The following is a 23,471-nucleotide window of genomic DNA, read 5'->3' as shown; positions in this document are numbered from 1 at the left end:
ATGCTTGAGCAGCAGAATCTTCCTCAACCGACTTTTCCTTAGCCAATCCAGCCAATGCACTGACTCCAATTCATTTTGTAAAACTGCACTGTGACGAATGCCTTCAGTTCAGTGGATGCTAGCGGCTGGTAGCTTCTACCAGGCAGGGTCTGCATACAGTTTCCCCCGGCAAAGCTGAGTGCTTACCAAAAGTTAGTCATGTTTGTTCCCACCTTGTTTATGCCAGTTATACTTGGCACTGCAATAATGTAATTTAATAAAAATAGTACATAAACCACTGACATATAATTATATAAAGACAATACTATTTCAGTAACTCAGTAGGATGCTTTGGAATGACAGGACAAATCATATACACGCAGAAACATTGTTGAGTTAAACACAGGAGATAATACAGTAAAAGATTAGGGCACAGAAATCCCCAAAGTCTAGAGAGTTGGTCAATTTATATTGTTTCTCGTATGTCTTTAAGTTCTCATTCCATTTTGAAGAGAACTAGATGGGAGGTTTCTTAGATAATGCATCACAAAAGGAGATTTTGCAAAAAAGGCAACATGGCCCTGCAAGTGCAGGAATCACACATGAAAACTAACAAAAGAACCAAATCTGTCCAACGAATGTGTATTCCTGATTTAAATAAAATGTTTATGGTACATAAGTCATTGGGGGTGGGACTTCTTTATGGAGGGGTATAATTAATGTAATAAACTACACACATTTGAAGTATACAGTAAGTTTTGACATATATATAAGAAACCATCATCATAATCAAGGTTATGAACATATTTGTCACCCCAAACTTTCCTCATGCCCCTTTGTAATCATTTTCTCTACCTCCCCCATTAATATTCTTCTGCCCACCCCCAGGCAAAATTGATCTGCCAATACAGGCTCATTTGCCTTTCCTAAAGGTCCACGTACATGAAGTCATGTAGTATATACTTCCCACCCCCATCCTGGCTTCTTCCTCTTTAGTGTAATTATTTTGTGACTCATCCCTGTTGCTTGGATCAATAGTTTGTACCCTTTTATTGCTGAGTAGTATTCTACAGTACAGATAGCCCATATTTTGTTCATCCATTGTCCTGTTGATAGACATTTGTGTTGTTTCTGTTTGGGGCTATTACAAATGAAGCTGCCAGAAACACTCATAAACAAGTCTTTTTGTGGAAATGCTTTCATTTCTCTTGGGTAAATACAGAGAAGTGGAATAGCTGGGACACAAAATAGGTATATGTTTAACTTTTTAAGAAACTGCCAAACTGTTTTCCATCAGCAGTGTATGAGTGTTTCCTACTTTGCTTACATCTTTGCCAGCAATTGGTATTCTTTTTTTTAAGTCATTCTAATGGGTGTGTAGTGGTATTTCATTGCGGTTTTAACTTGCATTTCCCTAATAACTAATGATGTTGAGTACCTAGTCATGCGTTTGTCACCTTCATTTTTTTGGCAAAGTGTTCAAATATGTTGCACTTTTTAAAAAATGGGTCATTGTTTTGTTACTACATTTGGGGAGTTTTTCATTATTTTCTGGATACAAGTCCTTTTCTTCCAGTCTGTGGCTTGTCTTTTTATTTTCCTAACAATGTCTCTTGAGACGCTCTTAATTTTAATAAAATTCAATTTATCCACTTTTTTAGATTTTACATTTAGATCTATGATCCACTTTTAGTTAATTTTTTTTAATAAGGTATGAGTATGGATCCAGGTTTGGTTGTTTTGTTTTTCACATATGGTTATCAAATTTTCCAGCTCCATTTGTTACATTATCCTCTCTTCACCGAATTTTTTACACCTTTGTCAAAAATTAACCCATATATGTAAGTGTGGTTTACTTCTAGACTCTATCCTTCCATTGATCAACTTGTCTATGTCTGTGCAAACTGGAGGAATCTACTCTTTTTAACTTTTTATTTAAGTTTTTTTTTGATGTGGACCATTTTTAAAGTCTTTATTGAATTTGTTACAACATTGCTTCTGTTTTATGTTTTGGTTTTTTTGGCCCCAAGGCACGTGGGATCTTAGCTCCCCGACCAGTGATCGAACCCGCACCCCCTGAAGGTGCGGAAGGCGAAGCCTTAACCACTGGATTGCCAGGGAAGTCCCTAACTAACTTTTTTGATTTACCGACCAACTCGTGTCTACGTTTGTCAGGTGGCTTTTACCATATTCCAATGGTTAAGAAACTTGATACAACAGGAGAGGCAAGAGAAGGACAAGATAGGAAAGAGAGATAGGCAGGTACAAAAAAGATAAAACAGAGATATCACAACAGGTACAAGGAAAATGATTAGGAAAAGCGGACACTTGAAAAATGGCTTTTTCCCAACTCTGCCATCACCAAAGACCACCCCCACCTAATATAACTCTATCTTGTTTTGAAAGGTTATGTCTGTAAAATAAACATTTATTAGGTATTAATTCATTTATGTTCTCATATATTATGCATCAAAGGCATATACTACTGCCAGTGTTTCTGAGCTGTATGAGATAACCAAGGTTGCTACAACTCCGGCCAAAAATAAACTGACCTTTTAGATATTCTGTGCAGCCTTGTGACAGGCAATGTTCTGATCTCCATTAAGCTTTCTGAATTATTCACAACAGCCCCTGGGACGGCCACCATCTCACTCTCAGCCCAAACTACTTTCTTGTTAGAGCCATGAGGCTCTGGAGCTTCAGACAAACCCTAGCCTAGGGGCTTCCCCTGGCTTTACTTTCTTCATCAACCACTTGCTGTGTCATCAGAGTTTCAGAAAAATATGTGATTCATTAATGTGATGCGAATAACAAGAAAGTGTAAGGCACTGATTGCCAACCCATGGTTTTGCAATAACTAGGACTATCACTAATTATTAGCTCAAGAGATAACCCCTACAACATGAAAAATTTTAATTGTCTCAGACGTGTAACCAGCACTACATATAAACAGTGACCAGGTTTAGCAACTCAAAAAAGTCTGAAATACCAGAGCTTCAGACAGAAGAGTACTGAAGAGAAACTCAAAGTGAAACACACCAAGGGCAACTGTTTGAAAAGTTTGAAAAGCAAAACCCTGCCCCAATTGGGTAGACCAAAGCTGTCAGATCTGACAGACTGACAGGGTTGAATCCAGAAACATCTCAAAGTCAGATCCCAAAGTGAATAGAATGATGGATTCTTAATGTAGACTGTTAAAATGTCACCTTACACTCAGATGCAGTTCTCCTCAAGCAATGATTGATCTTAACAAAAGGGAACAGAAGTCAACAAATGAATGCACAAAAAATGAGGTAAAAGACACAACTATTGATTTCAAATATTATTCCTCCCTTTTAGAAGTTAGAAGTGTTCCATTTGTTTTCTTCTTTCTAAAAACAGGGGATGCTTTCAAATGTGCTTACCTTCATGCAAGGGTCTCAGCAAGGCCTCTCAGAATTACTTCCACCGGGGCTGCTGAAGCAAGGGCTACTATACCTTTTACATCCAGCACCTTGTAAAAACAAACCCAAAGTTCTCAACCAAAAACAAAGTCCCCGCCCACTGATGTCATTTTGAGGACTAGGAGAAGGAATCCAGACTTAATTCCCAGTCAGCCATGAACTACACGGACTTATTTATGTAGATTTAAGTTCTCTGGGCCTCAGTTTAACTCTACAATGAGTACAATAGTCAATACGATTTAAACACACAAATGAATGTAACAAAACAGAGAACAAACTAGTGGTTACCAGTGGGGAGAGGGAGAGGGGAGGGGCAAGATGGGGGAAGGAATTAAGAGGTACAAACTACTATGTATAAAATATATAAACTACAAGGCTATATGGTATAGCACAGGGAATACAGTCAATATTTTACAATAATTTTAAATGGAGTATAATCTATAAAAATATAGAATCACTATGTTGCACACCTGAAACTAATATAATGCTATAAATCAACTATACTTCAATTAAAAAAAATACACACACACACACACACACACAAAATGTGAATATGACAAAAAACACAGTCCCTGCTCTAAATTCTGGTATACTTTATGGCTATGAGTTTTCTATAATACTTTGAGGCTTGTGAGGAATGCAATTAGATAGTTCCAAACTTGACTTTTAAGATATGATCTAAACTTTCAAACAAGTCTATCAGAACCACTTGGCATGGTGTCCATCACCAGCAAACAGTGCTATAAGGGCAGATTCCATTTGGACACTGACAAATGTAATCAGTGTTTTTACTGAACACCATGAGACAAAGTACTTTGCTTAGTTTTTACAATGTTTTTGCTGTCCTTGAGGCTTAGCAATACCAAATCGAGCTTATATAAAGTGATTATCACAATGCTTAAGGCTGCCATTAGAAGAAAAGTATTCTTTAAAAATACATTATTTCTAGTACATCTATACAACACTTTACTATCTTCAAAGATATTTCATATTCGGTAGATAACATTTATCCCGTGTATAGAGAGCTGAAAGAACATGAAAAGAAAAGCTTTTTTTCTTCCAAAATTTAACTCTTTACTAGAGAAACAGCCTATATAATTAGCAATCTAATTGCCGCTAAATTGAAGTCAAAACAATATAAGCAAGGTTTAAAGAAATGGAAACCACTAAGAACAAATAAGATTTTCTTCCATTAAACTTAATTCTTAATAATCACTGTTTAACTTTGGTTTTTTTCTATTATAGTAAGAACTGTATTTTCCTTTCAATTGCAAAGGAATTTTGTTGATATAAATTACACTCTCACAAGTGTAATATCCCAAGTCATTAAGCCTTTAAATGAAATAAAATTTATGCCTCAGATGTCTGTAGTAAATAATGGTAAGACAGGCTGTGAATCCACTGGAGACTCTTTCTTCACCCACGTTTCCTGTGTTCTTATGACTTTGTGGATTTCAATCCATTGGCTGAGTATAATATCTGAAATGAAGGGGATGAGGAAATTTGAAAGATAAGCTAAACCAGATCACAGTGCAAGTCAGCAAGAAGTTTAACAGCAACTCAGTTCTTATTTTCTTATAATGAAGAAGGATATAATCCAGTCTTTTCATTATGAAAATTGTTACAGGCCTAAGAAGCAACAACAAATTGTAGAATAGGATTATCTACGTAGTCAACAGAATTCCCTATAACCAGAAAAATAACTGTGGATTATCCACATGGAAACAACTTTGTTATACAGAATGCTTATTTTGTTGCAAAGGGAATTTACATGTGGTACATCACTTTCAAACAGCATAAAAAGTTCGTAGTTTTCATTAGCTGCAGTAGTGACTTTGAAGGGGCTACCTGAATAGTGATCAAACCCTCAGAATGTCTTCTCTACTATCTTTTCTTATCAAACAATCCCAAGTTCAAAAACCTGGAATCCCAACAAAAAGTAAAGTGACACACTAAAGAGAGAATACAATGTTAGTTTCCGAAATTTTATTATTTTTAATACATACATTTCACAAACAGAAACCTTCTAACACCACACAATTCCATAACCAAATGTTTCAATTTTATCAACATTCTTTAACTATTTACACTGTCTTCCCTCAACAAAAGTGCAATCCAAGACATTTGACAAGAAATCTTCACTGATAAGAATATGTTTTTGAGCTGGTGTTAATGATGCCCATTCATTATATTTTGCAATTACTTTTCTTGCCCATTCATTATATTTTCTTGCAATAATAAAGTCAACAGGACACAGAGATGAGCTGGGTTAGGCAGCATCCTTTTATAGGAAACAAAACACTGAACGAGAGCACTTTCTCCTCACCTCCTCCCCAACCTCCGACTAAAATTACCCAACAGCTGCTACCACAAGACTAAAGAGAAGAGCAACCTGGAGTTACTGACCTGGGCACCGGAGGAGAGACTGCATGTTAAGCATTGATCTTACAGGACAAAACAAAAGATTTCAGCAAGTTAGTTTGGGTGATCTAATAAGTTACGTATCAGTTTATCTGTTAGTTTTAGGATTTAAACACCTAATAATACTTTCCTGATGAGTTAATTTCCCCCAGACAGATACGAAAATACTTTTTACTCAGAAAATGAATGAGCTTCTTCTACAAAAACTGGGAATTAAAGACTGTTTGGGGAAAGCTCTTTCTTAATTACAATGGGATAATTCACCCCACTCCCTAACTTCACAACAAATGTCTATCTTTTAAGGTGTAGACCCAGGATATCAACTGCTTCAAGCGCAACCAGTAGAGAGTGAGGAACTGAGCTGGCCTGAAGAGAAGAAGATGAGATGATCAGAAACGGTCTTCCCATTAAACTAAAGCAGGTAATTTTATTTGTTCAACGTATAACTCTTAAAAATAAAACAAGTAGATAAAAATCACTTATTAGTCACTCATGAGTAGGTTCATGTTATTGAACACTATTTATCAGAAAAACAGAAAATGGATCTCTTGGGTGACTAATATCCTTTAATATCCAAACCACAACAAAAATAATCATCTTTTCTGACATATTCCAATTCCTGTCAAGGTACTCAGAGCAAAGTACTTTGAGAAAGTGTGGAGAAAATATTAAGGTCAGCAGATTCCAAAATAAAATGTATTCTTCACATGGTTGCATACTCAATTACATTTTATTCTCAAATCAGCCAAATTTTCCATTTTAGACAAGAACGCAATGCCTCAAAGGCAAAAGATACTCTCGGATATGATACCTATGCCTCTCCTTTTATAGCAATTCAGCATCCATAGAATCCTAACTTAATCATCAAAATAAATGCCAAAAGCAAATTTTACTCACTTACAGTGAAACTTCCTCATACTTATTTCTCAGAGTAGACAACAATATAAGGAGAAAATAGTGAACGCATCAGACACTACACTTGCAAAAGTTTTAGGCTGAGGAGCTTGCTGAATGTGATCTCTATGTAAACTTGAAGCTTCAGAACAACAATACAAGCAGGTTTCTCTTTAGAAATTTAGGTGGGTTAAAGAACAGCATTACAAATATTCTACTATTCATTTAAAATTCAGAAATAAAATCCAATGGTACTCTGAAGAAAAGAGAAACTCACCAATTTTTATAACTGGGTACATGAGAGAATGAATAGCGAAACAGCTAGTTCAGTTACACCTTTGTGTATTAAAGACAAATTTGCAAGGGATGTGTCCTATAGACCTCTTTTCCTTGCATCAAATACTGTGAGACCAATAAAAATTTGCTGCTTCTTACAGACATTCAGCCTGGATGAGGTCAGCCGAATTACAATCATGCAAACCAAAAGATAAAGAATGTTAGTCAATCTCTCACTGTCAGCTGTGTTCTTTCAAACAAAACATCAAATATTCCATGTAGGAGAACTGAAACTCACTTGCAATGATGCCTAAACACTTCTGAGAGGAAAAACAACTGTTTTTCTGAGAAAAAAAAATGGTATAAACTAAATAACAGAAAATATTCACATAACCTCAAATTTAGCTACCCATAAAAGGATCATATTTTCAACATTCTTTTAGCATATATGTGTATTATAGTTGAAATTATCAAATTCATTTTTGAGAAATCATATTCCAATTCCAGTTCTCTAAAGGTATGGGGTGTCAGTCTACTTAAATCAGAAAGATCTAACAAACAGAAGGCTGGGATTTTGGAAAGCTCAATGCTCTGACCAATCAAGTTCTGTAAACGATCATCTTCTTCACCAATGGTAAGGTATCATGGAGATCTTCAGAATAATCTATTTTCAAACATATTGTTATGCATTATAATCAGTGATCTTCCAAAATTAAACACTTTAAAAAGAAATACTAAAATTATTCTTTTCCTCAAAGGTTCACAAATAATTTTTTCCTTTCCTTCTTTAGGGCAAAATCTTTGATTTGGGAAACGCAGCATTAAAGGGGTAAAATGCAGCCATAAGCAATCTGGGGGGAAGACAAGTGTGGCAATTGGTTCTGAAACTCACCAGTTAGGGTCTGTGGCTGTGAGATTTACCTGTGAGAAGGATCTGCCATCGAATGGCACTTCGACAGTGCAACCTATATAAATCAGTACCGCTCAAATCATGTTATTCTTGGATTCTCCTTAAGAGCTTGTCTGACCAACTTCAAAGACATAGTTCAAATGACAGCGTTCTGCCTTTTTGCCCTCTTGAGTCAGTCTGCATCATTTCCAAATTCGTTTAGCATATTCTCTTTGTTATAGGTCAGCTTACCTAAAAATATATACTTTCATATGCCTTACAATTTGGATATTACTTTCAGTATGAAAACTGGCTGCTAAACTACAACAGGGATAGAATCAGGGCTCGTGTCCACCTTCCAGTGATCTGTCAGTGAGGGGAAACTGCAGGCCAGCATGAGCTGCGGAACGCCAAACCAAGGTGGACAAACACACCATCAGCTCTCCAGGCACAGATTACATTCACTTGTCACATGTTTTTCCCAAGGCCCAGAGAAGATCTAAAAGTGGGTCTTTAGACAGTTAACATTTTAGTAAGAGTTTCTTCCCAACTCCTGCCATGCCCTCAGTTTATGACCACATAATCCCTTTCCTAAATCCACCCCATCCTCCCCACCACCCTAAAAGCTGCCCGAGAGACTCTTAGTGATAGTTAACCGCTCCCCCAAGCTCACAGGAGTACTGGCTGGGCTCTGGTCATGACCACAGACTAACACTCGGGAGTCAAGAGAAGGCAAGGGGCAGCCCCCCTTTTAGTGGCACACATACACAAAGGAACTCTCCTTTCAATTAGAAAAGAAATGAATGTCACAGAAGGCTTCCCTAGAAAAGATATGTAATAAAGTAATAATATCAATAAAATAGCTATTACTAAAGCAAAGCTTTCATCAATAAGCTTCGAGAACTTTGAAGGAGGAAAATGGCTTCACGAAATGGTAGTCCAGGTTGCCACAGTGTGGACACTGCTGGACGTTGCTGTACTCGGAGAAGTACTGCATCCCAATCCGCACGTCGATCACTGGCTTCCCGCAGTGCTTACAGTTCAGGCGGGCCTGGCGGGGGAACACAAGATGCCGTGAGCCACAGTACCCCTCTACCTCACAGCGCTGCCAACGTCAAACCAACGAAAACGCGAGACTGCTCTACCCGGGAAACTGATCAAGAGTTTAGTAAAGCATCCCTTTTATTACCCCAAACAGGGTATGCAGAGCATCAGGTAAGCATGGGATATACACTCAAATATTCACCCATCAGCCTGAAAGATTAATGACTCTTCTCTCCCGACGTGCAGCACTGCTAGTAATTACTCCTACTGGTGGGAAGAAAATTCTCAACTTGTACTGCCTAAACTTCTCCGGTAAAGTTCCCCTAACAATTGGAAATCTCTGCCCCCTGGATTTTAACAAGTGACTGAAACCAACTTCCCTCATCCAAACCTGCATGAAATTTCTTTGAAGTTTTTTTTTGGTTTATTTTTAAAATCCATATACATTTTTCATTCTACTCGTTACTACATTTCTGTCTTCTTTGGGGTAAAAATAAAATTTCCCTAAAATGCTCTAGTAAAACTGAGGATCCAGGAATAAGGGCTACCTTTACCCCGAGGCTTCTGGAACCTGCGAGCACACTGTACCTTTATTCATGCCCAGCGTCCCTCTAACAGCACAAGACCCAAGCTTTCAGCAACAGGTCCAAGGACTTCAGTGAATAACCAGAAATTATAACAGGCTCTCAATTCAGACTCATTCTAAAAAGGTAATAGAGAAGTATAATCTCATTTTGTCCTCAAAACGCTCCTGTAGGTAGGTAGTAGTACATGAATTCTAGATGATGGAACTGAGGCACACGGCGATAAAGCGGAAAGGCTGAGATCTGAACCACTCCAGAGCCTACCCTCTTAGCCATTACATGGACTACCTTTCTGTAACCTGAGATAAACTCCCTTTTAACAGACTAATCTCTCTGAACAATATTAAAAGTGAGATTCTAAGCAAACCTCTCTCTTTAACCACTCTCTTTAACCTATTATTCCTTTTTAATAATGAATTCCTGCTTATTCTGGCCTCGAAGTCTTATTGGAAGACACTCCTCGATGCCTTAATAGTGTCTTAACACTTGTACCTTCTCAGTGAATATAGTTAATTGATTTTTTTTTAAGCCAAAAGTAATCAAACATGTTTTCCATTTCAGTAAGGGGCCAGAAAAGAAGTGTTTGGGCTTAAATTGTTTTAAGGCTGAGTGTGGCAGGATGCCATTCTGCTTTTCTCCCTGAAGATGAGGAAATAACCCCAGTGCCTTTCAGTGGTGGAGTAGAGGGCACCAGAGAGGGAGTGACAGAGGTTGTGGTCATGGCTGTGACACGTGTGGGGAGACCTGGGAAAAACGTTCTAATTGTTTAGGCCTCCACTGTATGTGGAAAATAAGAGTCGTTTCCAGTGCTAACACTCTATGAGTTATAGACCCACACATTCTTTCACTTCCTTATTTCTTTAAAAGATAAGCCTGTCTGGTGTGTATGGGAGAGAGGAGTCTCTTCCTTTGGTTCCTCTCATTTCAAGAGCTGGCACCAAGGAACAGTGGGTATTATAAAATGCTACAGTGAATAACTAAAGGACAATGATATCTCACTTCCAAGGCTAAGTTTTAAATGGAAACGTGGTCCATGTATGAGAATAGCGTAAAAGGAGTCAGTCCGATCTGGAATCAAACGACAGGCTACAGATGGCCATTCAGGTCTCCCACGACCGTATTTCTCTTCTAAGATCACTAGTACAGACACAGCATAGCTGAAATACCAACTATGCCAACCTTTTAATTCAACCAACACAGCTTATCTTCTGAATAAACTAATAATGGTAAGGATATTCTCTTTATAAAAGTCAAACCATAATGCTAAAGATATAACACTGTGTAATAAAACTAATGAAATGTTTATCAGGTTATTTATATTAAAGACTTAGCCACTTAAGAGGGAAGGAAAATATCTCTCCAATCCATGAGTATCAAAGAATTATATAACAAGTGTTTTCTTTTCCAGAGCACTTGGAAATAAATCAAGATACTTCCAAGGATTTTGTTTTGTCTCCTGTGTTTCTATGGACTTATGTAAGGCATTTTCCAATGTTAATACTTCCTCATGACAGCTAAAGTTCAGATGCTTTCTCAGCATCAGAAGATGCCCCCCTTAGCAGAGCTTTAAGGACCACAAATCTTTCAAGTCAACCTCAAACACCTGACAGGGCAGGCAGTTCCTGGATAACTGCACTGTCCCACAGAAAGGAAACAAAAAGAAAAACCTATCTATTAAAGAAAGTGAAACTTTCTTCTTTCCTTTTATTTTTATTCATTTATTTATTTTTATTTTTTTTATTTTTTTGCGGTACGCGGGCCTCTCACTGTTGCGGCCCCTCCCGTTGCGGAGCACAGGCTCCGGACGCGCAGGCTCAGCGGCCATGGCTCATGGGCCCCGCCGCTCCGCGGCACGTGGGATCTTCCCGGACCGGGGCATGAACCCGCGTCCCCTGCATCGGCAGGCAGATTCTCAACCACTGCACCACCAGAGAAGCCCTCTTCTTTCCTTTTAAATGACAACTTTTTCTTACTAGAAACTATGTTAATCATATAAAACATTAAAAAAATATAAGTAAGCAAAAAGAAAACTAAAGGAACCACTCAGCATCCCACCACCCAGAGACAACCTCTGGTAACAGGCTAGCAGGTTCCTTTTCATGGTCACTTTTTACAAATGGAAGCATATTATTCTGCCATTTAAAGGCCACTTTTTTGACTTAAAATACTGAAAATATTTCCCACATAATTACAAGTTCCCTTTTAATGACTGTCTAGTATTCCAGTAACAGCAGCACCATGCTGCAGTAAATCAACCATCACTGCTGGAATTTGGGGAGTCCCATGGCTGCTCCCACCTCAAGCACGTTCTCCACACCCTCCCACTTCCTCCAACATAACCGCAGTGCTGCCTCTAACTCCTCTGCATTCACTTGGGGACAGAAGCCTGATAGCATCCACTACTCACTCTGTGGGGTAAATACCAACCTGACAACATGGAGAGGCGGCCAGGATGTCATAGGTGTACATGGTGCCCAGCTGGTGCCAGCTGCCATCCCACCGCGACTTACACTTGATGCAGATGATCTTGTGAACCCCTTCCAGGCAGTCCACGCACACTGCGTACAGATGCATGAGCCTCCCTGTACACAGAAGACACGATGCTGAGAGTGGCTGGCCAAGAAATCACCTTTTGTCACCAAAGGGGATTAAAACAATGGCTCATCTATCAGTTATAAGCAAAACTTTATCATTGGAATAAATATAAAAAGCAAAATAGATGATATTTATCATATATCCCCAAGTTGTCCTTATACAATAATGATGGATTACTAACTATTGTCAATGGGACACATACTTTAAGTTCAATCTTATTAAATACCGGCTTCAATTCATTTTTCCGAAAAGTGCTGCCAGGTTTATAATACGGACATCCAAACTCAAAATGACCAAGCCACGGATGCTCAAAAGCAGCCTGTGATCATGCAGGACTTTCTGCTCAGAGATCTACTGTGGATTATGGAGGCTGAACCAGCAATGCTGGTCTGTGTTCATGGGCTCTCCTGCATCAACAAGTCCCATCATGAAAAAGTCCAAAGTCTGCCTTGGTATTGGTAGCCCAGAATTATACCATAGCCAAAATTACTATGTTAACTGTTCTTGTCTCCAAAATTGCTCATCCATCACCACATCCAATTTAGGAACCAGAATTATATCTTATTTGTGTGTGTTTTTTTTTTCCAAGGAGTTCAGCGTCTTGTTATTTACTGGGCTCTTGAAAGTCATAAGCCCATTCCTCCACTATTTATCAATATCTAATGCTTGTAAAGGAAAGATGTCACCCTAGTTTATATGGAAGGGTTCAGGTTCAAATTGGGGAAGAGCTGGAATGTCCAGCATCTGTCTGGGCAATGTGTAACAACAATAACACTGCTCTCTATGTGGGGATCCGGGGTTCCACTGTGCTAAATACCTACCAGCAGCAGAACACATACTCCTAAGTGACTTCTTATTCAGAATGTGCTGCTCGCTGCCGTCAGCCAGACCATGCTCTTCATATTTTCAGTGGTTAAGGACCAGCCTGCTCCTTACCCATTAGAAAGGGCTATACAGTACTTATAGGGAAATCTTTCATTTCATTCATTTACAAGACTCTCTCTCCCCCTCCTTGAGGGCAGGAACTATGCTCTCCTTGAAGGCTCAGTGTCTTGCACAATTTCTGGAACGCAGAAAGCACTCCATAATTGTATGTTACATGAATGAATGGGATATATTAACAGCCGAAGGTGTTATAACCTTGGAGGCCTCTATGCCAAAAAATGGGAAGGGTGACAAGAGCTTCTTGCAATACTGCCCACCTCTGCTGTAGGGCACCGAAAAGAAAACAATCTCACACTCAGAGTGGCCTGGGGCATTTCAGGATGTCAGTTCAATATCTAGCAGCCCGCGGAAAAGGCTTCATTTCCAATCTCCGTCCTAGACGGAGTTCTCAAACACTGCAGATCTCAAACATTCAAAGACATCAAGGTGGCTGCTAGGAAGGGTGGGGACGGGGACGGACGGAGAAGTCACATGTTGGTAGCAATGACCGTGATGATGAAGTTGACAGGGAACTTTCACCGAGTGCTTACCAAGGATCTGACACTGTGCTAGGAGGCTACGTGAATCATTTCATTTAACCCTCACACAACAACCCTCTAAAGTAGGCGTTACTGTTATTCCCCCTTCAGATAGGAGGAACTGAAGCTTAGAGAGCTGGAATGGCTTGCCCGAGTTCAAAAAGATAATAAATAATAGCAAGGTCCAGACTCGTCTGACTCTTAACCTCCAGGCTACCTCACGGAATTCCTGGCTGGGAATTTGTCTCAGTTACTGTTATATATTGTCCTAAATACTGAGAATTTGAAATTTCTAAATTCTAGGGTTGTGAGTTCAAACAAAAAGCAGATTTCTGAGAGAATAATTACCTATGGTTCTAAGTGGTAAAGAACTATTGGACCAAAAGAAATTCCTAACTCGATCCACCTTAATAAATGGCTAAAACCAAACAAAAACATCTTCTTCTGGAAAAAATCAGGGAAGAGAGGCTGGAGCTGGTGGCTGGGGAGGGCGCTGAGGGGGAAAGAGCCCAGGGCAAGGGGATGACAGTCCACACGGTCCACCGCTGGAAATTACACATTATTTCAGCAGCGTGTAATCAACTGCAGCCTGGAATCCTGTGGCCTGGAACATGCCTTCCTACTGGAACTGAAAATGCCTTAAAGAATACATGGTTGAAACTCTGTGATGGAAGAAATTATTGACACTGGCTTGTTATAAAAAAAGATGGCATGGACTTCAAGATGTTGCAGTAAAAAACACGGACATATGACAAGGCCCCACTTATGGCACTGACTTGTCTGGTGCTGATAAAACAACCAGATCCTCAGATTTTATCATCGACAGTTAAACTTCTCAAGACTTCTGTAGTGTACACCTAACGCATCCATTATCTATTTGGATAATGTGTGTATGTACTTAGGTGTACACACACACACACACACACACACACACACACAGAATTCTTAGGCCTGTCTAAATTTTTACCTTTCTCCATCTACTCTGATGGGTACCCTTAAGATCTGGTCCTGGGCTCTGTCATATACTCCTCCTTTTCTTTCTCTTTTCTCCCCATTCAAGGCCTCTTCCACTCTTTTAGCCACTAATTTTATAAAATTAGCTTCAGTGTTCATCCTAAATGTTTATTTCTAATAGCGCTTGTGAAAGACACCTCCACACAAAAGTCCCAACATCTCTTCAAACCCAATACACACAAGTACCCCATCTTCTTTCCTCTAAGATCAGGTCCCTTCCCCAACTTTCTCTACTCCTGTTGGTGACAATACCGTTTACCTGGTCTAGAGCCAAAGTGAGCCAACAAGGACACATCTTTATCCTGTACAGTAAAGCTGTCTCCAAAGCTGTGATCTTTCCTTTAAAATAATCTCTTACAGCTGTTCCCACCTTTCAATCCCATCACCACCCAGCTGTCTCTCTTCTCCTTGCATCTAGAATACAGATTTAAGTTTCAACTGTATAGCTTCCACCCCTTTCAAGCAACTTTTCCCCCAAGCAACCATTGGCTTAAAAAAATACTGTTAAACCCTTCAATTCATCAATATGGCAAAGCTCTTTGTTATGGCTTGAAAGGACAGCCACAACCTGTTCTCCACCTACCTTACTCATTTCCTACTCTAGAACCTCTGCTCCAACCAAATGGTGCTCTTCGGTTCTCTCACTGTCTCCTCACCTTTTTATGAACAACTATTCCTTTGCTTACATTACTTCTTATCAACAAACCCCCAGTGTAGTTAGACCGTGTACTTATCAAAATCCAATGCCCCTCTTGACATCTGCCTTCACATTACCTCCTTTGACTACCCAGGCCAAAGTGTCCCCTTCCTCTTTGGAAATGATAGGTTGCTTCATGTACATAACAACCAGGTGATACCAGTTCCAAAGGTGGTACTAGTGCCTTAGGCCTGGTAAAGTTAGTTACACTTTTGTAAATGCATCTTACATCCTAAGATTATAGACTGATGAGTGGCAAGGACTGATAGTACCCAGTACAAGTATGCAATTCATAAGTTTGATTGGTTGGTGAACAGATTAAACGAAAAGGATTTGTCCATCATGCATAGAAAAAGGACAACTCTCCTCTCATGTACCCTGTACCCTTGTACCCTCATTCATCTTCATAAAGAATACTTCCAGTCATAAAATGGTAAAGTGAAGATGTTTCCATCTACTTCCCTCTAAAATTATCCCCACACAGTATAAAGTACAAGTAACAAAATACAAATTCTATCTTCCATGAAACTATGAGGTACTTGCAACACTGAATATGAGATCAGAAATTAGAGGGAGAAATAATAAATGGTTTAGCTCTGAAACTGGACAGCAAGCACAGGGGAGGCTGAGATGAGGTGCTGAAAGAGAAAGAGTGGGGTATAACAAATTACTAAATAACCACACATTCTATACAACTTTTTTCATCAAGAAGCAGAGTCTGTTGAATCATCCCCGGAATCTGGGATAGCCTTACAACTTATTTTTATGAAGAACAGAATGTGATGGAAGTGATGTTACTCGGTCCCAAGCTTAAGCCTCAAGAGAGAGAGGCCATGCAGCTCCATTCTCACCACCTTTAATGCTATCCTGAGAACACCATGTGAAAAAGCCCAGGCTAGTCTACCGGCAGATGAAAAGATATATAAACAGGGATAAGCCATTCTAGCTGAGGCTCCCAAGACCAACCAGACTGCCAACTGCTAGACATGTGTGAGAGGCCATCCTAACCAACCAACTCATAGAATTGTGAGAAATTATAAATCATCACTGTTTTACACCACTAAGTTTTAGAGTGTCTTGCCCTATAACAAAGGCTAAAAGACACAGGACAGTAGGCAAAACTCTAGAGAATGAATGAGACCACTCCTCGCAAATTCAGCTCCCTTTCCCTGCTGAGAAAGATGAAACAGAAATAGCATGCATGAAACAAGAACAGGATGCTATTAAAAAAAACTTTTGGAAATTACAAATATAATAGATAACAGAAAATCTTAAACTCAGTAAAAATACTGGAATATAAAATCAGAGAAATCTTCCAGAAAGCAGAATAAAGATAAAGACATGAACAGGGCCAAAAATATACATAATAAAGGATCCCCCCCCCTCCTCAAAAAAATAAAAGGATCAATCTAAGAGGTCCAACATCTGATTAACTGTTCTACAGAGAAGAAAGAAAGAAAGAAAGAAAGAAAGAAAGAAAGAAAGAAAGAAAGAAAGAAAGAAAGAAAGAAAGAAAGAGAGAGAGAAAGAAAGAAAGAAAAGAAAGAAAGAAAGAAAATGAAAATGGGAGGAAATCATCAAAGAAATAAATCAAAAGAAAATTTCCCCAAATTGAAGACTATAAGTTTACAAAATCAAAAAGCCAAGAAAGCCCAACAAATGGAAAAAAAGACATCATGGTGAAACTTCAGAATACTAGAGAAAATCTAAAAACCTTTGGAGGATGGAAAGGGGAAATAAAGGGCCAGGAATAAGAATAGTGTTAGACTTCTCAGTAGCAACATTGGAAAACAGGAGACAGTGAAGTAATGCCTTCAAAATTCCAAAGGGAAAATAATTATAACTTGGAAGACTATGGGAAAATATTCCAAAGGGAAAACTATTCCAAAGGGAAAATAATTATAACTTGGAGGTGTGAAGATAGAATCACGATACTATCAGACTTTCAAAATCTCAAAGCATCTATTCCCATGCTTCCCTTCTCAGAAAGCTCCTAGGGGATGCTTCGTAACAAACTGAGGAAATTTACCAAGAGAAAAGAAAGTACAGGATCTAGGAAACAGAAGATAAAAAATAGGAAAGAGATGAAAGAATTCCTAGAAGGACAGCTATGTAGTACAGCAGGTATTAGGTGCAGCAGGACAGACAGGAGCAGGAAGATGAAAGGCTCCATGAAGGAAATTTCTAGAAAAAAATTCATAAAAATGTTTGACAGCTATGTGGACATGTTTTTGAAAGGTGGTTTGTAGAGCTGCTGGAGAGTTAGAACCGCCAGCCAAAGCTTCAAAAAAAAAAAGGCTAAGCCAATGAAAATGTGAAGCAATTATTAACTTTGATAAAAACAAAAGGAGTCCCAGAACATACAGTTCTCTAAATAGGAAATACATCTACACTTCTTGGCTCAGCACTAAATATTTATATACTCATAATAACAAAATCATTAAGGATTTAACCAAGAATTGTGATGGATTATCCTGAGAGAAAGGGGAAGATGCAAGAAAGCATGAACCATCATCCACCTTAAAAGTAAATCTAGAGGTAATATCTAAAATCGGAGAATGAAGATAGCAGTTTTAAAATTATGATGGTAAAAACCTGAAGAATCAGTTAAGACTTGAAAGTATCTCACTCTGAGAAGTGAGACAGCAGGGGTGGGTGAGAAGAAGACAGGTGCGGATATATCATTTTTACTATAGGCTTTTTTAAGCACACTTTTAAAGTTATAAATGGGTTATATGTCATGGATCCCATATTTATATAAATTCAGTAGTTTTACATGAATTGACAGATTTCTCTGTCAACTGACCCAGCCCCTGTTATTCATTTTCTGGCTGAAATGTCCCAGTCTTTGTATGTCATCCACAGCACTACTAATAAGAAGCTCCCCACGCCTCACCACCAGGGTAATATCTGAGCTCTCATTTTCCTTTTGCTGCTATCAAGAACGTCTCACCTTTCATACATTTCAAGATTAATTCAACTAATCTAAAAACACATCGACCCTTCCCTCGCTGTGTTACGTTTACAAGGATCAGAGAGAATACACAGCTTGCTGGGCACAGTAACATAGGTTTCAAAGGCACCTATTTTATAGCAAGTGAAACATTTTTATGCAATTCCTTCTCTGAAGTTCCTCCCAATTATGAAAACCTATACACCTGACTCCTCTCTTCAAATTACAGCAAGACAGAAACATAAAATTACCCACCAGGACCGTTGTACTTGGTATAGTGTGACATCAGAGGAGAGGATACCACCTCACCGGGCAGAGCTGAAATATTCAAAAGTTAGCTAGCTCCTGACTAGAACAAAAACACATCACCAGTTAAAATTAAGCATCATTAACACATCATCAGTTAAAATTGGCTTTTCACTTCTCACAAACAGAAAACAGGCAAGGTGAGTGAACACCTGTACCTTGAAGGTGACAGGGAACATCGTATTCGATCTCGTCGTGTCTCGAGGGGCTTAAGAACAGAGTTCCGTCCACCAGCGGGAACTGCTCGAACACTGGGAGCGCCCGGTGGCACAGGGCACAGTTCACCACGTTCCTGTGGCTGGCGCTCAGGGCCGCGAGGATGAACTTCCGCAGGTCCTCGCCCTGGCCCATCTGGGCATCGTCCTCCACCCGCACGTGGAAAGTGTTCAGCTTGTGCCGGGGGATGTGCGTGAGGAGCTCGGACAGGTCCAGGCGCCGCAGGAACTGCACGGGCGCGTCGAAGTGGCCCCCCCTGTGAACTGACAACCCCGCCGGGCTGTAGTCAAAGTGGGCGTTTCGGAACACGTGGCCCCCCGCCAGAGCCTTTTTGTGAGGCTCCAGGTGGATGGCGTTCTTTAGGAACTCCCCGAGGTACCTGGAGGAGCGGGGGCCGCTGAAGTGGGCGGGGGAGAGGATGGAGTAGCCGGTGGGCGGGGACTGGCCCGGGGAGCCACAGGGCGAGCGCGCCCCGTAGGCTGCGGCCCCAGCGCCCTTCTCCTGGGAGTTCTGCCGGTCCATGGAATGCCGGCGGGGCAGGTCGTGGCTCAGGCCTTTCTGGGGCTTGGCGGGCGGCCGGCACTTCTTGGCCTCCTCCACCGCCTCACCGGGGGGCCTTCCGGTGTTCCTCTCCGACCCCGACTTCTTCTTTTTCTCATCCTGCATCCGCTTCACCTGGTACCAGTCCGTGTCCTTCTTCAAGTGGCCCTGGCCGCAGCGGCAGGAGCAGAAACGGAAGGCCAGGTCGTAGCCCTTCTTGGTCCACATGTTCTGGCGGCACTGCTTCTCGTTCCAGCTGCGGGCCCGGCCGATGCAGTTGAACTGCACCAGGATGCTGCTCTCCCACTCGTAGAAGCACTGCAGGTGCATCCAGGTGCTGTGAGGGCAGTGCTCGTTGTTGCACACCACCTTCTGGTAGTCGTCCTTCTCCAGGTCAACCGGCCTCCCGAAGCTGCAGATCAGCGGCGTGGCACAAGGGGCTTCTGGGGAGAAACACGCAGAGAGAAAGTCAGCCAGCGGGCTGTGGGATTCCAACCCACGGCCAAGTGTGAGATCAAAGCTACCATCCCACCTTAGCCCGTTCACGCCAAAGGTACGATTTTTCTCGTGTGGAGATTTCTACTACTGGAATAACACCAGACAGGGTTCAAAAACATTCACCATTTTCTTCTGGTGTGATGTTGTACCAAGGGAATTTATTTTCTGATTTTCCGTTATCTGCTGAAAAACATACCAGTAAGCTTCAAAAAGTCCAAATCCTTCACAGTGCAATTAGCCGTATGTCAGTACTTGTAACAGTGTAGTATGAGGTCTTCCTGAGACGTGGGTGTAATGAAAGGCAGTTTCAGGGTTCTTTTAAAAATGAATCACTCCTGGGGCTTGCCTGGTGGCGCGGCGGTTAAGATTCCGCCTGCCAATGCAGGGGACACGGGTTCGAGCCCTGGTCCGGGAAGACCCCACGTGCCGCGGAGCAACTAAGCCCGTGCGCCACAACTACTGAGCCTGCACCCCAGAGCCCGCGAGCCGCAACTACTGAGCCCGTGCGTCTAGAGCCTGTGCTCCGCAATGAGAAGCCACCGCAATGAGAAGCCAGAGCAGCGCAATGAAGAGTAGTCCCTGCTCGGTACAACTAGAGAAAAGCCCACGCACAGCAACAAAAGACCCAGTGCAGCCAAAAATAAAATAAATAAAATGAAATTTTTTTAAAAAACCACACCATTCACTTTATAAAAACAAACAAACAAAATGAATCACTCCAGTGAACTAGGAAATACGACGGAGCTACTGAACCAACAAGTTCAGATGGTAGCTCCAAAAGGGCCCTCGAAACATTATCACGGGATTTAGGTTATCCTGAATACCACAGAGAAAAGAAGACAGACTTGCCTCATATGATACAAAATGCCACCAAACGAAGTGGCAGAGGTGATGGGACCCACAGAGCCTATGGCTATGTTATAATCATCCCCTTCAATGTCGGATTCCAGGAACTTAGCCAAATGGCCCAAACCGACCTGTCTACCCCCATGATCACCGTGGCTTCCCCATCTACCTCCCAGGTGTCACAACACTTAATCTTCACTTCTCCAAATCCCAACCGTCCAGTGTGGCAATTCACAGCATGGGCTCTGCAACCAGACTACCTCGGTTAGAACCCCAGCAGTACCACTGATGAGCTGTGTGCTCGTGAACAAGTTACTTTACTTCTCTTTGTGTCAGCTTCCTCTGTATAAAATGCAGATAACAACTGAATGTACCTTATATGGCTCTTAAAAGGATGAAATATACTGATACACAGGTGGTGCTTAGAGCAGGGACTTAGAGCACGTAGTAAACCTCTTCCCCTTCCTCCCATTCTTCAAGGCCCATCTCTAGATGCCAGGACTCCCCTCTTCCCTTGCATCCTGATCTCCCCACCCCCAGGAAGGTTCCAGACTGAACCTTACTTGAGTCCCCACTGTGGTTGGTCCCCAGCGGGTGACGACTCAGGAAAGGATGCCTATTACTCAGCTTTGTGCTCCTGGCACCACCGGGCTCATGCCTTGCACACATGCCGTGCTGAATAAAGGTGCACTGAAAAGACACTGGCACATGAAACCCACACATGACAAGCAGAGCAGAAGGAAGAGAGACGGCTGTAACCCTAGGTAGAAAGACTAGTGCAGGGAAGCACACAGAAAAGAAGAGTGGTATGTATACGGGGTAAATTAACTGTAGTCACCTGAAATGTAGACACCTTTAGTATCTTAAAATGTTAATTAGTCAATTAAACAAAGTTCAGTTGCTTTTGTCTTTAATCCTTCAGAGGAACAGCCTCAAAGGCAGTGACTCTGTAATGTAATGGCAATAAGCAAAGTGATATTAACCCAGGACTAAGGAAATCAAATTTAAAGAATGACCTCGCAGTACCCTTGCATTCAGATATCCAAAATTTTAAATTTCAAATGCTGAGATGGACTTGATATTTCTTTGAAAAGTATTTTCACATTTCACACACTAGGTGTTCAGAAAGTAAGTAAATGAATAATGTCATGGCTCTTTTTCAAATTCCTAAGTCTTACAATTTACTGAAACATATAGGAAACATTTTTTTAACTGTCAAAAACAGGACTGGTGGCATTCAAAAATCACACCTATAACAAATTAGCCATATTATAGAAATGTATTTGATTGTTCCCTGAAAGCCGTTTCTAAATTTACAAAATTCCTAGCTCTTAAGAATAGCAGTCCCACAAAAGTATAAATGGAATATAAACACCTGATACAACCAAACCTTTAAGGGGGAAGTGGAAAGAAGGGAATCCCACATTCAGCGAGGGCCTGTGTTACACACCTCCCCTGGGACATTACTCTGAGCTGTGATAGCTTGACTAACAAGCAAAATGAGAAAACGTTCCTTTATACAAAGTCAGCATGGTTTTACAAAATGTATACGAACACTCCAGTACCTGTTTCTACAGCTTCACCGTCAAATATTCTGTACTCGGCTTCTATTTCTCCCTGCCCAAGTGAAAATAATCAGGGCTCACCTCATTCTGGGCAAAAATCTCAAGTAGTTTCAAGTCTGGACAATAAGATAATGAGGCTGACGTCACTTGGGCAAAGTCTGTCACTCTCTTTCTCATCCTGTATCCTTCCTACCCACTCAGGCCTCGGTCCTCCCCAACCTAGTAAAAGGGAGGGACCTGACTGCAGTCATTTACACTGGCTGGCCAACAAACCCAAAGCTCTTGACAAACTCATTCACGCTAACAGGAACCTCCCCAAACCAGACACTGCCATTTTCAGCTTCTTAACTGTGAAATGTACCGTTTTCACCACTCTTAAAATAGTTTCGGGCATCACAAGAAGATGGGGAGTTCGGCGGGGTGGAGGGGCGAGGAGGGGCTTCTGAAGTCACATGAGGCTTTCTAGACAAAGCCTAAGGCAGGGACTCGGTCACTTTCATCATTGTAAACCCACTACCGTGAAGACTGTATCATGCCTGACAAACGTCTTGTTGAAGGCAAGTGCGGCCCGGTCGGATTCAGGACTCTGCAGTGACTGGGTGCTGGAGGAGGGAGAGGGCAGGACAGTGGCCACTGAGGAGCACAGCTCACCGCTCCGCCCCTGAGTCGCAGCAGGCCTTCTAGACTCAGCACAGGGTTCTCTCTGGGGCAGAGCCTGGCCCTCACCCTCCCTTCCTCAGACTTACCATAACCTATTCTACCCTCTTTCAGCATCCAGGTGCCAAGGGCAAACTTCAGGGTTTCTGAACAACTATCTTACGACAGGGATCTGGTTCCATACAGTCATTCTTCTTACATGGGAACACAGCCGCTTGTTTGCAGAGCAAGTTCCCCTCGGGGTATGACGGTTCTGAGCAGAGGATACTCATCGCTGAGCTTCCTGAGAGGCCAGGGCATGGTGACTGAGGATATGGACTCTGGAGCCAGCCAGCCAGCCTGCATTGACTCTCGGCTCTAAACGTATTAGTTTTAAGACCTTTGACTAGTCACTCAACCTCCCTGTGCTTCTATCTTCTCAGCTGTAAAATGGCAGAAATAAGAGTGAGCACCTCCATGAAAGGGTTGCCATGAAAATCAAAGGAGTTATTGAGGCAGTTTGACAGTGTCCAGCACATAATGAGCGCCATTTAAATATAAGCAATTATTATTAAAAGCTTTATCACTTTATATTACCTGATGTAAAACCAA

The 23,471-nt window shown here is 41.1% G+C and overlaps 1 protein-coding gene across 1 annotated transcript in view; it reads right to left on the bottom strand.

Moving 5' to 3' along the window:
• Nucleotides 1-5,393: 5,393 nt before the first annotated feature.
• The window catches only part of HECA (hdc homolog, cell cycle regulator), a 42,638-nt gene continuing 24,560 nt past the window's right edge, over nt 5,394-23,471 (bottom strand). Inside the window, exons 2-4 of the mRNA XM_059083416.2 lie at nt 18,717-19,757; nt 11,958-12,112; nt 5,394-8,953 (exon numbers count right to left, since the gene is read on the bottom strand). Coding sequence (XP_058939399.1) covers nt 8,789-8,953; nt 11,958-12,112; nt 18,717-19,757 — 1,361 coding nt within the window. The 3' untranslated portion in view covers nt 5,394-8,788. The remainder of the gene's footprint in view (nt 8,954-11,957; nt 12,113-18,716; nt 19,758-23,471) is intronic.

This window comes from Kogia breviceps, chromosome 13 (genome assembly GCF_026419965.1).
Source record: "Kogia breviceps isolate mKogBre1 chromosome 13, mKogBre1 haplotype 1, whole genome shotgun sequence".
Taxonomy (NCBI): Eukaryota; Metazoa; Chordata; class Mammalia; order Artiodactyla; family Physeteridae; genus Kogia; species Kogia breviceps.
The sequence above is the reverse complement of the archived record's forward strand: the minus strand, read 5'-3'. Positions and strand labels throughout refer to the sequence as shown.